Source organism: Rhinolophus sinicus, linkage group LG06 (genome assembly GCF_036562045.2).
Source record: "Rhinolophus sinicus isolate RSC01 linkage group LG06, ASM3656204v1, whole genome shotgun sequence".
NCBI lineage: Eukaryota > Metazoa > Chordata > Mammalia > Chiroptera > Rhinolophidae > Rhinolophus > Rhinolophus sinicus.
Genome location: NC_133756.1, coordinates 154,546,620 through 154,564,397, shown reverse-complemented (window position 1 = coordinate 154,564,397; position 17,778 = coordinate 154,546,620). Strand labels below are relative to the sequence as shown.

The 17,778-nt window shown below is 41.3% G+C and overlaps 1 protein-coding gene across 1 annotated transcript; it reads right to left on the bottom strand.

The window, feature by feature from the left end:
* Positions 1–12,692: 12,692 nt before the first annotated feature.
* Positions 12,693–16,498, bottom strand: LOC109453662 (olfactory receptor 4X1). Its single transcript, XM_019743540.2, is given in 4 exon segments — positions 12,693–12,825; positions 12,827–13,028; positions 13,031–13,231; positions 16,477–16,498. Coding segments are annotated over 4 exon segments (558 nt in total).
* Positions 16,499–17,778: the final 1,280 nt, after the last annotated feature.

The window sequence follows — 17,778 nt, the reverse complement described above, 5'->3', positions numbered from 1 at the left end:
GTCACAAGGTTCCAGCTGTGCTATATATTAACTGTGAACTTTGGCAACTCAATTAACTTTTCAGTACCCCATTTTCAAAGTTTAGAAAGATTCCCAAATAAGAAAAAGCTAATGGAGTTCATCACCACCAAACCAGTATTATAAGAACTGTTAAAGGGACTTCTCTAAGAAGAAGAGGGGAAAAAAAGATCAAAAATATGAATAAAATGGCAATCACTACATATCTATCAACAATTACTTTAAGTGTAAATGAATTAAATGCTCCAATCAAAAGACACAGGCTGGCTGTATGGATATGAAAACAAGACACTTACACATGCTGCCTACAAGAGACTCACTTCAGATCAAGAGACACACAGAGATTGAAAGTAAAGGGATGGGAAAAGATATCTCATGAAAATAGAAACAAACAAACAAACAAAAAAACCTGTGGTAACAATACTTATGCCAGACAAAACAGACTTTAAAACAAAGTCTATTACAAGAGACAAAGAAGGGCCCAGTAATTCCACTTCTGGGTAATTATTCAAAGAAATCCAAAACACTAATTCAAAAAGATACAAGCAACCGTATGTCCACTGTAGCATTGATTACAATAGCCAAGACATGGAAGGAACCTAAGTGTCCATCAATAGATGTGTGGATAAATAAGAACTGGTACATACAGAGGGTGCCAAAAAATTGTATACAAATTTTAAGAAGGAAAAAACTGTTAAAATTGTAATACTTAATATATACCAATAACAAAAGATGAATACAAGTCATGTGCATACATTTTTTTTTTTTGGAACCCCCAGTATACTCGAATACAGTGGGATATTTGGTCAAAAAAAATGATATCTTGCCTGGAATATTATTAGGTAATAAAAAATGAAATCTTGCCATCTGCAAAAAATGGATGGACCTAGAGGATATCATACTCAGTGAAATAAACCAAACAAAGACAAATACCATATGATTTCACTTATATGCGTAATCTAGAAAAACAAACAAAGTGAACAAATAAAACAGAAAAAAAGAGAACATTTTGATTGTTGTCAGATAGAAAGGGAACTGGGAAGATGGGTGAAAAAGGGGAAGGAATTAAGAAGCACAAATTGACAGTTACAAAATAGTCAAGGGGATGTAAAGCACAGCATAGGGAATGCAGTCAAGAATATTGTAATAACTATGTATGGTGCCAGGTGGGTACTCGATTTATTGGGGGAAATCACCTTGTAAGTTGTATAAATGTCTATCTAATCACTATGTTGTATACTTGAAACTAATATAATACTGTATGTCACCTGTAATTGAAAAATAAAAATTATTTTTTAAAAAAAGTTCAAAAAGATAAGGATATCTGTCACTCCTCTGCGTCCACTGTCCCTGGTACACACACCATCGTATTTGTAACATTGTTCTTTATTGTTTATTCACATGTCCACTCTCCCCACTCGGCTGTGAGCTGCTTGGTAACAAAGCTCCTGACCACGTGGCTCTAGATAATGTTCACTGTTTGGCACATAGATGCTAGGAAGTGTTTGTGGAATAAGGAATTAATCAATACCCGCCCCATCCACTTCAGGACGCCCAAAAATAAACTCCGGATCTTTCCCCTCAAACATATTCTTCTGGAAGCCTACTACCGCAGTTGAGGGCAGCTCCGACTTTCTGAAGGCTCAGCCGAAAAATCTTGAAGTCGTCTTGATTCCTCTTTTCTCACATCTCACATCGAATCAGTTAAGAACTCCTGTTGTCTTTAGCTCCAGAATGTAAGGAGAATCTGTTCTCACCACCTCCACAGCTCCCCTACCCCCCACCCCACTCCCGTTCTGAGCCAGAGTCACTTCTCCCTCGCTTCCTAACTCGTGTCCCTAACTCTCCTCTTACCACAGACCCTACCTGCAGTGTAATTTCGTAACAGAGAGCTCCCTCAAAGCCCTGCACTGGGTGCCCGTTCCATTCACAGTAAAAGCCAGAACCTTTGCCATGACACACAGCGCTGCGGGATCTTATCCCCATTGCCTCTCTAACCTCATCTGCTCCCACTGTCCCCATTCCCTCTTCCAAGCACACTGGCCTCCCTGTTATTCATCTGACACATCAGGCACGCTGCCACCCTGGGAACTTCGCACAGGTCGTGCCTTCTACCGAGAACATTCTTACCTAGGTGTCTATTGGCAACTCCCTCACCTCCCTGAAGTCTTTGTGCAAATAACACTTTCTCAAGCAGGCTAGTTGATCACCCTATTTTAAATCACAACCTCTCAGCACTCCCAGTCTCCTTTACTCTGTTCTGCTTTTTCTTCTTTCCATCCACACATTGCTTTCAAACACATTATATAATTATTATATTTTATTGTCTGCCTCCCCCACACACACTAGAATATGAGCTCCATGAGGCAGGGTTCATTGTGTATTTCATTCTCTAATGCATCCCAAATGCTTGGAACATTGCCTGGCACATTGTAGATGCTCAATTAATATTTCTTGAATGAATAAATGATAGGCAGAGGTCAAAAGTAATAATACCAATCTGTACATATATAAGACTTTACAGTTGTACATAATCTTAGTTCACTGAGCTAATATTTACTGATACTAATATGTGCCAGACACAGGCTTAGCTCCTTACATATACAGTATTAGCTCAAATCAACACAACCACCTTTGGAAATGCATTTTATTTATTCCCTCCTTTTACACAGGCAGGATCAAAAAATCATAGTTATTTTCTTAAGGTCATAACTAACAACAATAAGTCCTTCTATGCCACACATAAAATACTGTATGTGGAAAGCATTTTGTTATCTAGAAACTATGAGATTGATGCAAATGTCTGCCCTGGAACATGTATAGTGTCAGAACACAGACCAGAAACAGACTTAAGAAAATAGTGAAAGCATGTTAAATGAATGAATGAGTAAGTGAATGTACAAACAAATGTCTCAGAGTCTAAGTAATTTGTGAAGCAATGATTATAAGATTTAAAACTGCTTAAATTCAACAAAGATAGTTGAGCCCCTTAAGTACCAACACAGATTGTCACTGACCCTACATGTCTAGGACCATATAGAATGCATTTCCCAAAGGGCCATTTTAAGGACAAAATAAGGTTTTTAAAGGCAAGAGGAGAGAGATGTTAACATTAGGAAGTTGGGCTTCAGGCCTTCTCTTCTGGATACATCACTCAACAATCATGGAAAATTGCAATAACTTCCACTGTGAGTACATCAGCCAACAACTGGAGGAAGCTGGGTGGTTATTAATGATTCATTGTCAAGGGCAACTTAGAAAGTGGGGACAAAGAAGTAAACTCCCATAGGATTCTGTTTGAGCATTGCTTTTATCACATTTTGTTACTGTGGCTTCAAAAATATCAAGTCAAATGACACTTTTTCCAAGGGGATATGAAAGACAGTTTGGGGAACATAATCAATAACGTTGTAAAGATTTTGTAGGGTATCTGATGGACACTTGTCTTATTAGGGAGCCCACTTCACGGACAGTGTAGATGCCTGACCACTGCAGTGTACACCTGAAGCTGAATAACAATGAATGTCAACTATAATATGTATATTTATATTTACAGGATGTGGAGCACAGCATAAGGAGTAGAGTCAGTGGAACTGCAGCAGCTATATACGATGTCAGAGGGGTAGTAGATTGGAGGAGGGGTATAAATGTCTAACGATTACATTATTTTGTACACCTAAAACTGATTTTAAAAAATGACGCTTGTTACTAGAAAAGTGAAGAGGATCCTCCACCATGATAAGAAGTTAGATGAGCTCCAGTCTCTGCATCTCCAGAAACAGAAACCTGGCGAAGGATTCAGAGAAGTCTGAGAAGAGAATCAAACTGCCTGGGGCACAGTCTCATTGAAGTTGAAACAAAGGGTGTGACTCAGGCAAAATTAAGGCACAGCTGAAAATGAGAACAATAAGCAATGACACTGCCCAAGGCAGAAACAAGGAAATCACCATCATCCCTCAGGATATTCTGCCCAGGCTTATTAAGCATCTGCCTCTCCCAGAAATTTCCCACCAGGAAAAGTATGTATTTCACAGCAAAATTCTTCTTCTATCCTCTTCTAAAATTCCGAAAATGGTTCGATCACATGGTTATGTTTACCCACAGGTTAGAGAGGAGAGATTGTCCTGGAAATAGCCAGCCAGTTCCTATCATTAAAGGAGAATACTGTAACCAAAAGTAATATACTCATTGTGTGCATCCCAAAAAAGAATCTGGTAGCAGGTAGATACACTAGCTATTAGCTCATGAAAAAGAAATCCCACCATATTTTGTTTTTAGTTAGGCTCAGAATTTATGTAAAACATGCACTGTTTCTATCTGGTCTTTTGGTAACACTCCAAAAAGGATCCATAAGGACATTGGGATATAAGACCAAATGCCTGCGTGGGTTGCACAGTTGGTACTGGGGCCGTCATGAAAACTCCCCTAGGAGACAGCATCACAGTCAGCAAGACCTCAGGCTCTGGGGCCAATTCCATGGGACTGACTCCCAGCTCTGCCACACCCCAGCTGAATGGCATTTGGCAACTAACTTGACCTCTCAGAAACTCAGTTTCCTCATATTCAGATGGCGCTAATAATCCATATCGTCTAGGATGGCTGTGGTGGGATCATGTAAGAGCACAGCCATGCATCACTTAATGATGGGGTACGTTCTGAGGAAGGCATCATTAGGCGATCCCATCATTGCACGGACATACAGAGTGCGATCATACAAACCTAGACACCTGGGCTACGTGGTAGAGCCTACTGCTTAGGCTATAAGCTTGTACAGCATGTTACTGGACAAAATAACATGAGATCAAGTCAAGAGCAAGAGAAAATGATGCCATCCAGGGAGCAGTGAACATGAGACGTATGAGGCTGCTGCCAGCGGCAGACTGTTCTATAGCAAACTTTCTTTTTATAAGTAGAAAGAGTACACTCTAAAATAGCAATAAAAAGGATAATAAATACATAAATCAGTAACACACTCATTTATTATCATTACCAAGTATTATGTATTGTACATAATTCTATGTGCTATACTTTTATAAGACTGGCAGCACAGTAGGTTTGATGACACCAGAATCACCACAAAAATGAGTAATATGTTACACTAATGTTAGAATGGCTACAATGCCACTAGCTGATAAGAATTTTTCAGCTCCATTATAATCTTATGTGACCAGTGTCATATATGCAATTCGTCATCGACTGAAACACTGTTATGCAGTGTGTGACTGTGCGCTCATGCAGCTAGCACACTGCCTGGCACTTAGTCGGTGCTCAGTAACTATCAAGTATTTATTATTCTTATCCCCATTTTACAGATAAGGAAAGTGAGATTCAGAGAGATTAAGTAATTTATCCAAATTCATACATATGCATTAGAGATACTTTGGAAAGTAGAGAAAAATACAGTGAGAAATTAGAAATTATTAATATTATGGTGAATTTCTTTCCATTGTTTCCTTTCAATTATGCCAACATTTCTTACAAATCTGAATGAAAGGTATACATAGTTTTATATTCAGCTTTTTTCTCTTAAATCTTTATTTAAGAATTTCCCCCAAGGTGATAATCTTTAACAGATGTTATTAATGGTGCATTTTTTTAAAGTACCATAATTCACTTGATCATTTCTCTATTTATGAGCTTTTATGTTACTGCCTATTTGGTACTATAGTACATGACCTTCCTCTATAAATCTCTAGACAACTTTCCTTAAGTCAATTCCTTCAAGTGGGAAGGCTGAGGTAAAGGACATGAACAATTTTTAGGGTCCAGATAGAATCTCATTGTCGTGTGGGGGACCCTGCTTGCTGTGCAATTTGTCGTGCGAGGCGGCTGCAGGATCTCTGCTCCCGCTCCCCACATAAGAATGCAGGATATGGCTAGGCCCAAAAGGAACACCCACGGAGCCATAGATAGGGGACTCATACCACTATATTCTCGCTGGTGGCACTATAGTCTCACTGGAGGCTGGATCCACACTGTGCAAAGCGCCATCCTAACTGCAATCCGTGCTTGCCAGCCCAGCCGCCATCTTCTTGATAGCCCCCATTTTCTGCTAGCGTAGCCATGGCAGTTATATTAGTGGCCAATGGCTCACTGGTTACAGCTGACGGCCAACTAGCCACACCTGATGGCCATCCCATCACAGTTGATGGCCATTTACTACCTGAGCCAGCAGCTTTCTATGTGAGGCCGAGAGCCTGGAAACTGCTTTTTGGGGTTCTGTCCCCACAATGCCTCGAAAATTAATTTCACCGTTAATGATAATCAATACTTGATGAATTTAAAAATAACTGGAAAGAAAATCAACTCCCATGAGGCATTTGAAGGCAGGAACCTGAGAAAGACTCAGATACTGTGCGGCAGGACTTTCATCTGGGCATCGAGCACAAGACAGAGAGAGAGCAAAGCAAGTGAGGACATCTGTTTTCTATAAGGGTCCTCGGCCAGTTCTGGTTTATCCCAGCCAGAGATTCCCCAGTACACCAAGACTACATGAGAACTGACCTGAGGGAGCTCTACCCTCCTCAGGTGAGTGGTGAAAGTCAAAAAGTCTGGCCAGGAGACGTTCAAGCACAGAGGGTTTGGGGAGATTCATGTGGAATCACCCCAGCCAACGCCATTGCCAGACGTGAACACCTCTGCTTTGGAAGCTGGAGCACATTCATGGTTACCAAAAGTACCTTGAGGCTTGCTAATGAGACCCCAGGAGCACTACATCCCAATTAAAGGAGTGGGACATAGGGACAGCCATACCCCCTTGGCATATTAACTTAGTGGTTCAGACAAACTTTACAAGACAAGGAAGCCACTGTTTTTATCCTGACTTTGGATTTCTATACTGAATCATCCCAAACTCATTCCTTCAACAATAGTTATTAAGCAGCTACTATATAAACTTTTGTGCCATCTATTTGGGGAAATAAGCTGCTGTCAAATAGCTGTTGATTTTTTTTTTAAGTAGCAAGGATAAGTTTGAACTAAACTAGTGCTTTGATTACTGCCTCATGTTAACATAGCACTTGGAAGTGTTTCCACCTGTGAGGAGGGTAAGACAGACAAGAGGCATAATATGGTGCTTAAAAACATGAACTAAGGCCGACTTAGCCACCTGGTAGATACCTAACCTTTAACAAGTGGCTTAACATCTCGGGATACCATTTTCTTTCTCAGGTTTAAAGAAATCAATACACAATTCCACAATAATAGTTGGAGACACTAATACCACCACCACCCTCCAGCAAGTGGGAGCATGATTCAATTTTAAAAATTAGTAAAGACACAGATTTGAACAACATATGAACCACCCTAACCTAACTGATATTTATAAAGCCCTATACTTTACAACTAAAGAACATATTCTTTCAAGCATACGTGGCACATTCACCAAGATAGACCTTCTATCAGGCCATGAAACAAGTTTCATAAATGTAAAAGGAATGACATAATTCATAATGGACTTAAATTAGAAGTCAATAACGATAAGATACCAAAGAAAAAAACAAATATTTTAAAAATAAAGAACACATTTGTAAACAATGCATTGGTCAAAAAAATCATTTAAAAAATTAGAATACAATTTAACTGAATAATAATGAAAATACATGTGAAATTTATGGAATGCTGCTAAAATACTGCTTAAAGAAACTTTACAGTTTTAAATTCTTATATCAGAAGTGAAGAAAGTTCTAAAATTTGTGAACTAAGTTTATACTTTAAGAAATAGAAAAAAATAAAATTAAATACAATCAAAGTAGAAGGAAGGACATAAGAAAGAACACAGAAATTAACCACATAGAAAACAAAAACTGAGGAAAAAACCTGGACAAAAGCCAGACTTTTATGAGACATAACGAGTGAATATTATGATCAACCTTAACTTTTAATATTAATGTCTCTTGTTGACCTAAAGTTATCAAATTCTACAACTTAGGTAAATAGTGCAAATTTATAGAAAAATACAACTTACATAATTGACCCAAAAAATGAAACAGGAAATCTGACTAGCCCTCTATTTATTAAATAAATTGAATTTATAGCTTACAAACATTACAGACATCAAAAAACTCCAAGCCAAGATGGTTTCATTGGTTTCATCAAATATTTAAAAATAAATAACACCAAATTTACGCAAATGTTTTCAAAAACAGAAAACTTCCCAGCATAATTCTGCCACCAAACTCTGACCAAAAAAAAACTAAAAGAAAATCACAAACATTACTCATGAACACAGATGCAATAAAATCCTTAATAAAACATATTTAAATCAAATGTATACAAAGGATAATATATCATGACCAAGTGGGCTTATCCCAGGAAAGCAAGGTTGTTTTAACATTAAAAAATCAGAGGCGATTCAAGATGGCAACGTAGGACCAGCCTGAACTCCCCTCCTCTCAAGGACACACTGAAGCTACAGCTCCCTATAGAACAATTTCCTCTGAAAACTACCTGAGCAACTCCTTCACACGAGGAAAACGAGAAAAAGTCCACGTGCAAGCCGATAGGAAAGCAACACACTCCACATAAACCTCACCCCGGCGCAGGGACCCATAATGAGCAGGGAACTCACAAACCAAGCGCTTCTCCCTGAAGAGCGAAGGGTTCACACATTAGGCACCCCGACTTTGAAGACCTGCACCTGAGAGACAAGCCCCCAAACATCTGGCTTTGAAAACCAACAGGACTCATGTCCACGAGACCCAAAGGGCTGTAACAAACTGAGAAAAGGCTCTTACAGAGCCCGCATGCAGACTCACCGCCCCAGGGCCCAGCGCAGAAGCAGCTCCCTCAAAGGTTCCCAGCCTTCACCTGAAAGGGCTCACCTGCTGCTCTTATAGCACCTGCGGAGGGGCGGGGCCCTGCTGGGAGACTCTGGGTAAGGAGGCCGGTGGGGGACCAGTTTCCTGCTCTCCCTCTGCCCAGCTCCAGGGCCCAACCAGTATGGGGAGGGGGGAGAGTTTACACACATCCGGTGCCCACATTTTTGATTGATTTTATATTGAATAAAACGTGGAATATTAAGTGACTTTCAGGTGCACTAAAGATTGTTAAAGAGTTTTCTATTCTGAAAGGAAGATGTGAATTCAATTCCCTGATGGTGCAAGTGTTGGGTATGAAGAACATGCCTTCCAGAATTAAACAGTTGTGAGAGCAAGTCTCCACTCTACCTATCTACTCTGTGATGTAAGCCAACATTATCTCAGTATTAGCTGAATCCGTGTAAAATAGGGGTCGTTAACACCTTCCCGAGGGCCCATGAGACATGATGCCCTGTCTGTGACAGCTATGACTATGCCAGCTCTAACACTGTGTGTGATTCTACAGGGTGGGTTTTCACCCACACACAAGAAAGTTGTTTCCAGAAGATTCACCAAGATAACTATTTATGTTATTCATTCCATTGCAACACCTGGCTTCTCAGACTTTTCCAAGAGAAGCCATATCTCTATCTGATGTCTATATATCTTCTTGGGCTGCACACTGAATTTTGATCCCATGCATTAGGTATCCCTTGCAGCTCATGCCCAGGTTTTACCTACATAAAAGAGGAGCCAGAGCTGAAGCAGCATATCTTCCTGCTTTCCTATCCTCCAATTCCAGATCTGGCATCTCAGGTTTTCGTGGACCCAGGAATACCTGTGAATACCCATAAGGCAGTTCATGCTATTTCTATTTTTTAAACTTTTCCTTTACTTTGAAGTCATTCCAGAGGGAAGTACCTGACAAAAAGGAGATTGTCAGGCCTCAGATTTAGAATTCAGAGACTTAGATGTATTTATGTTCTGTTGATCTTTAGAGAGAAGCAGAGGAATGCACAGAGAAATCAGGGGCTTAGCAATCAGACCTAGGTTTGCACTCAGGCTCTGTGAGTTACTATGTGTGGGGGCAGAGCCCCAGAAAGTAGTTTCCAGGCTCTCAGCCTCACATAGACAGGTGCTGGCTCAGGTAGTAAATGGCCAACTGTGATTGCATGGCCATCAGCTGTGGCTAGTTGGCCGTCAGCTGTAACCAGTGAGCCATTGGCCACTAATATAACTGCTGTGGCTACGCTAGCAGAGAGAGGGAGAGAAGAAAGAGAAGAATGGGGCCTAGCAAGAAGATGGCGGCTGGGCTGGCAAGTGTGGATGGCGGTTTGCGGACAGTGTGGATCCAGCCTCCAGTGAGAGTATAGTGCTGCCAGAGAGAATATAGTGGTATGACTCCCCTACCTATGGCTCCGTGGATGTTCCTTTTTGGCCTCACCATATCCTGCGTTCTTGTGTGGGGAGCGGGAGCAGAGACTCCACCGGACGCCCCGCACAACACTATGTGACCTTGATCAAGACACTCACCTCTCGGGCCAGCCGGGTGACTCAGGCAGTTAGAGTTTCGTGCTTCTAACTCCGAAGGCTGCCAGTTCAATTCCCACATGGGCCAGTGGGCTCTCAACCACAAAGCTGCCAGTTCAACTCCTCAAGTCCCCCAAGGGATGGTGGGCTCCGCCCCCTGCAACTAAGATTGAACATGGCACCTTGAGATGAGGTGCCACTGAGCTCCCAGATGGCTCAGTTGGTTGGAGCGCGGTCTCTCAACCACAAAGTTGCCGGTTGGACTCCCACAAGGGATGGTGGGCTGCACCCCCTGCAACTAACAACAGCAACAGCAACTGGACCTGGAGCTGAGCTGCGCCCTCCACAACTAAGACTAAAAGGACAACAAGTTGACTTGGAAAAAAGTTCTGGAAGTACATACTGTTCCCCAATAAAGTCCTGTTCCCCTTCCCCAATAAAATCTTTTTTAAAAAAAGACACTGCCCTCTCAAGATTCAGTCTCTTCATCTATAAAACAGAGACCTCATACCAACCTCACCAGAGTGTTTCAGGGTCAAATGAGGTAAAATACATGAAATCTCTTGGTTAATAGTAAAATATACACACACATACATCCTCCTTATTTCTTTATAAATATCAATCTCGCGAAACAATATCACAAGAGTGCTTATTGTGTTTTCTTAAGTGGTGTAACATTGGTATATTATTTAATAACTGAGATGAAATAGAGATATAACAGCAACAATAACAACAACAAAAAAAGATATAACAATAATGACTTCAGAAACTTAATCAACCCAATATTTATTGAGTATTTATTGAGTCTAAATGACATACTATATGTCATTTAGAGCAAGGTACAAATATGAGTAAGATTTAGACCATATTCTCAAGAGAGTGACAGTCTTGGGGGTCAAGGAGAGAAATCAACACTGAAATATAGGTAGTAAAGACTTTAAAGGATTCTAGCTGAGTGCTCTTGGAATTCAAAAATGGAAAAGGACATATCTGCATAGGAAAATCACAGAAGCAGCATTTGAGATGAGCACTGGAGGGTGGGTGAGACGTTAACAGGTAGCAATGGTGGAAATGTTTTCAGTGGAAGTCACAAGGGGATGTTCAGAAAACAGTGAGCTCTACCAGAGTATGACAGAAAATAAAAATAGAACATTAAGAAAGGGCCATGTCTTGAAGGAATTGCATGTGAAGTAGGAGCTGTGATTCATTCAGAGGGCAATGGGGAGTCACTGAAGATTTTTGAAGAGGGGAATGATGAATTCCGAGAGATGCTTGCTGGTGATTAATCTGGATGCATGTGGGAAAAAAGAATCATCTGCTGTGAGTTATGGTCAGTACTGGAGTTAGGGTCTGGGGGTACATTCTTGTGGCATGGGGTGCTGGCTACATGAAGTAGGACTCAAAAATGATAATAAAAATAACATAGGACAAGCAGTGAGGACCCACGAGCAGGTAAACCCGTACTTTAATCAATAGGCAGCTCCAGAATGGAGAATGGAAAGGAGTGAGGTGCTCATGGGTGAGGAGTGAGAATTCAATATGGTGGTGGTATAAGAAAGCGGGTTATCGGGTACTTCTTGGGAATGGCTGAGAAGCACAAGAAACCCAGAGGCTGAACAAGGATAAAACTAATGGGCCAGACAATCAGCGGCAATAGAGAGAAAACAAAACAAAACCAAAAAAAAGGAGTGAAAAAATGACAGACGGGTGTGGAAGACGAGAAATTTTAGACATCAAAATGTTAGTGTTATGTGGGAAATAAAATTTGTGTCTATAAAGTAGATACCATTGTCTAGCGCTTTCAAATCACTTAAAATTTCATTGAAAACCTGAGTCTAATACTAGCATGAGTTCACGTGAATCTCGGTCAAGAGTCAAAACACCTGTTCTGAGGGCTAAACGCTTCTAGGGCAGCTTGCCCAGAACTCACTAGGCAAATCCTTTTTGTCAGGTCAATAGAATTTCTAAGCATTGAGTGACATATGACCAATGTTCACTGAGGCAGTCCTCCTCTTCCTCTTCCATCTCCCTCTTCATCATTAATCCCCGAGAGACCCTGGTTACTGGAAGATTTTATTCTCTCAAAACCAGCCAATCTGCCTCAAGGTCACTATCAAATGTGGCGCGCAGCTTTAGAAGACGTTTCCTAGACTTCATCCTAGAGATCCCTTCAATCATGTCCAATCCTATAAAGATGAGGAGACTGAAACCTAAAGAAAGAAGGTGCTGGCCCAAAGGCCACTTGCTCAGCTAAAAGTAGAGGCAGAATGAGATCGCGGGGCCCCACTTTCCCATCCCTGGTTTCTCCTATTTGTCCTACCTAAATCATCCATTGCTCTTCCCAGCTCACTTTCCTCCCATCAGTCTCCTCACGGCACCTTTCACTTCTGCATTCCTAAAAGAGTAAATGATGGGGTTTCAGAAAGGTGTGACCACCATGTGAAACACGGTGACTATCTTGTCTGCAGGGAGGGTGACACGGCCCCGTGTAGACAAAGGAACAGGGTATGAAGCACAGGCTCACTGCAGTGTGAGGGGCGCAGGTGGAGAGGGCCCTGCGCCGGCCTTCCGAGGTCTGGCTCCTCGAGGACTGCAGGATGAACACGTCCGGGGCACGCAGGACCCTGAAGCTGATCCCCGAAAGGGAGCCGCCATGGGTGACGACTAGCACGCCGGTGAGGAGGTGTCAGAGCAGGCCAACTTCAGCACAGGGTGCACGCCCCAGAAGTAGTGGCCGAGGACCTTGGGGCCACAGGAGGGCAACTGAAAAATAGGGAAGGTTTGCCCAACACAGTGCAGCAAGCCCCCAGTCCATGCTGCTGCCATAGGAAGCCACACACACACTGGCCAATTCACGATGAAAGTGTAATTCAAGGACTTGCATCCTATGTTAGGCCATAAAACAAGTCTCAATGAAATAATATCAAGTATCGTTTCCGACCACAATGAAACTAGAAATCAATTACAAAAAGAGAACTGGAAAATTCACAAATATGTGGAGATTAAACTACATGCTACTGAACAATCAGTGGGTCAGAGAGGAAATAAAAAGAGAAAACAAAAAATAAATGAAATAGAGATTAAGGAAAAGAAAAACAATAGAAAAAATCAATGAAACTAAGAGGTGGTATTTGAAAAACTCAACAAAATAGACAAACTTTTAGCTAGACTTACCAAGAAAACAAAAAAAAGCAGTCTCAAATAAATAAAATTAGAAATGAAAGAGTAGATATTACAACTGATGATACAAAAACACAAAAGATCGTAAGAGACTACTGTGAACAGTTACACATCCACAAAATGGACAATGTAGGAGAAATGGATAAATCCTTAGAAACATACAGCCTTACCAAGACTGAAACATGAAGAAATAGATAATCTGAAGAGACCAATTGAATCAGTGTTCAAAAATCTTCCAAAAAAGAAACAATCTAACTCCTAAGTATCCACCAACATTGAATTAATAAAAAAGACGTGATATATAGACACATGGATATAGACAGATATAGAGATCAAATATAGATATAAATAGACATGCACACAATGGATTATTATTCAGTCATGAGAAGGAAAAGAATCCTGCCATTTTTGAAAACATGAAAGGACCTTGATAGCATTATGCTAATGATATGCCGAGTTTCCCCGAAAACTAGACCTAGCTGGACAATCAGCTCTAATGCGACTTTTGGAGCAAAAATTAATATAAGACCCAGTCTTATTATATTATATTGTATCATATCATATCATATTATATTAAATAAGACTGGGTCTTATATTAATTTTTGCTCCAAAAGACACATTAGAGCTGATTGTCCGTCTAGGTCTTATTTTCAGGGAAACATGCTAAGTCACGCATGAACACAAATACTTACTTACATATGGAATCAAAAAAAAAAAAGTCAAACTCATAAAAACAGAATAGAGAAGTGGTTGCCAGCAGCTGGGGGGTGGGGAATTAGGGAGAGTGGTAAAAGGTACAAACTTTCATCTATAAGATGAATAAGGTCTGAAGAGCTAATGTAAAACATAGTGATTATAGTTGATAAAACTGTATTGTATAATTGAAATTTGCTAAAAGAGTAGAATTTAAATATTCTCACACAAAAAAGATAAAAATACCAGGTGTGCCAAAAAAATGTACACACATGACTTGTATTAATCATTATTATTGCTAGATATTGAGTATTACAATACAATTTTAATACTGTTTTTTCCTTTCTTAGAATGTGTATACATTTTTTGGCACTCTCTGTATGTGAAGTTGTGAGGTGATGGATGTGTCAGTTATCTAGATGGGGGAATCCTTTCCCAATGTACATGAATATCAAATCACCACAATGTACACTTTCAATATCATTTATCAATTATACCTCGAGAAAGCTGAAATTTTAAGATAACAAAATAAAAAAATAGAAATTTTTTAAAGAATGGTGCTTAACTGTGTCCCCCAAAAATAATTTACATGTAGAAGCCTTAACCCCCAGTGTGATGGTATTTGGAGATGGGGCCTTGGGAGGGCATAGGGTTAGATGAGTTTGTGGGGGTAGGGCCCTCATGATGTGATTATCAGCTTTATAAGAAGAGTTCTCTCTCTCTGTCTCTTTCTCTGTCTCTCTGTCTCTGTCTCTCTGTCTCTGTCTCTGTCTCTCTCTCTCTCTCTCTCTCTCTCTCTCTCTCTCTCTCTCTCTCTCTCTCTCTTTCCCCCTCCCTCCCATGTGAGCACACAGCTAGAAAGCAGCCTCTGCAAGCCAGAGAGAGAACCCTCACCAGGGTACCAAATCCTCCAGCAGCTTGATCTTGGACTTCTAGCTTCCAGAGCTATGAGAAATAAATTCCTGGTGTTTGAGCCACCCAGTCTATGGTATTTTGTTATGGCAGAGCAAGCTGACTAATACAAATAGGGGTACATCTCATATTGAAAGAGCTCCAAACTATATTATTAAGTAAAAAAAAAAAAAAAGTATGCATCACATAATACTATAGACGTCAAATAACAATAATAATAACTTTATCGAATCCCTGTATTCTCAGTTGTTTCCACTTAACCCTCCACAACTCAGACATTGGCCTCTTCGCGTTTAGTAGAAAAAGTTCTCTGCTGCTACAATGATCACCAAGGGAAGAAAGAGAGCCCATTAGCTCTGTGTTCTGTGAGTTCCAGGATCAGTGAGTCCTCCACTTCCTGTGGCCCACATCCAGGCGATGGCACAATGTCAGCCTTTGGAAACTAATTATACCCAAAGGAGCGGAGGCAAAAAGTTAGGAAAAGTTTGCAAAGGAGCAAATTAGTGTCATCCCTTGGGGGTTCTTCAGCACTGATGCAGAATTTCTTTCACCTCCTTGAAATTCCCAGGAGCTCCAGGTAAGTAATTAAAGGCATGATTGGAGGCTCTGAGAATTCATCCCAACTTAATGTACAAGTTGCTGAGGAACCAGAGCTCATAGTCCCAGAGTCCTCCTGTAACTATACTGTGGACCAAAACCAAGACACAGCAGCTCCCAATATGCCTATTAGATTCATAAAACAAGATATTTACAGGCAGCTCAGTCACCATGCCAATGCATGAAAATAGAGGCCATTTCTTTCCTGTCTACTCCTGCCCCAGGCAGGTGGCTCTGGAAGGGAGGAGGATACCACCATTTGTGGAATCCCTACTGTGTGCCAGGTACTATGCTAAGCACTTTATCCAACAACCTGACCAGTGTGGCATAGAACACCAGTGCTCGCCAGTATCCATAACTCTCCTCTTCTCCCTGGGTACACAGTGAAATGCTGTTTCCCTACCAATAGAATGTGGGTAAAAGTAATGTGTCACTTCCAAACCTGGCCCATAAAAACCTCCTACACATTGTCTTCCACTTTCTCCACCTCACCTGCCAGCTGAATGGTGACACTCTGGATGACCGTGAGGAGTTTGGGTTAAACATGGTGGAACCTGTAACAGCTTAGGTCCTTTGAATGGTGCCAGCCACATTGAACTGTGATGTCGGTATTAAGCCATTTGAGGTCTGGGAGTTGTTTGTTATTGCATCAGTTACTTTACCCAACTCATACAATCTATTGCACCAAACTGAAAATACAAATTAAATCATGTCTTTTATTAGCCCAGCTAATGGCTCGAGACCACACCTGCCTTAATAGCGAAGTCCATTATCTCTCACACATGCTGGACCCTATCTCTATCCCAAATTGTCCAAGAACTTCTGAGCAATGCTCAGTCCAAAGGATTCCTGTTTTCAAAGACCGTGTAGGAAGAGAAGAATTAAAATTCTGAGCAGACCTTGTCTTTGGTCATTGCCAGGTGATCGGTGCTGCATAATTTGATGGGCCTGGATCTACTGCCCACTCCTACAATGCTGCGGCTGCAGGTCTAGACCCCTGCCATGCCATGGTTAGTCTCCATACGTGAGCCCCAAGGTCATGGTTCTCTTTGTCCACTCTCACATGCTCAGCTCTTGTTCTCAAACACGCAGTAGTCCAGATGTGCTGGATTCAGAGGGGCTTCCAGCCTCAGGTGCATGCTGCACCAAGTGAAGCCTCCCGCCCAAACCCCAATGCTGAACCAGCTGGTGCCCCTTCTCCTCATGGTAGGCTCCCTCCTGGGGCTTTTCGTATTCTTCTGTGCTGATGGATCATCGTCAATGTCAGCCTGGACCTCCAAAACAGGTTTCCTTAATTGCAAATGTCAGAAACCAAAAGTTAGGGGATCTCAGCCTTTTCCTTCCCAGAAAACCCCTTGATCTGCATAAAAATTGTGCATACCAAGGGGAGAGGCACTTTTCCCTGTGCCTCAGGAAAGACATAATAATAATAATATGTACCAACACTCACCACATCTGCATTATTAAGCAGGGCAATCAACTTCTCAGAACAAAGACATCTACTCCAAGGAAACTTTCTGCCTCTGCCAATATAAAGAATTGGCTAGCAGTTAATCTTGAATTTTGCATACGTTATCACGTTTAAAGGTGTGAGCACATGCTATTATTTCCTCTCATTTTACAGATGAAGAGCTAGAGGTCTGCACTATTGTTGTCACGCAACAGCCTAGCCGACTGTCCCCTCCACCCCTGCCGCGCCTTTCCTTAAAGAAAGAAGAGTCTGTGAGACTGTGCCTTTCTGGGACCTTGTTTCACCTTTGTGCTTATGCTTCATGCTTCTTTGTTTGGCCCCCAAAAGATGGTTTGCCAGCCAATGACAGGTAAGATTTCTGTGTGAGAAACAACCCAAGCCAGGCGGAACTGTGTGGGGACCACCAGGAGAATTCACAGGGTCAACAGAGGTGGCCACAACCCCGACCTTCCCCCAGCTAAGGAGATCTTCTGCCTATGTGGCTAAATTCCTTCGCATGACCTGCTAAGGAAACGAGTCAATGAGATGATAACATCAGCTCTCCTTCTTTACCCTATAATTAAGTTTCTATTTGAGAAA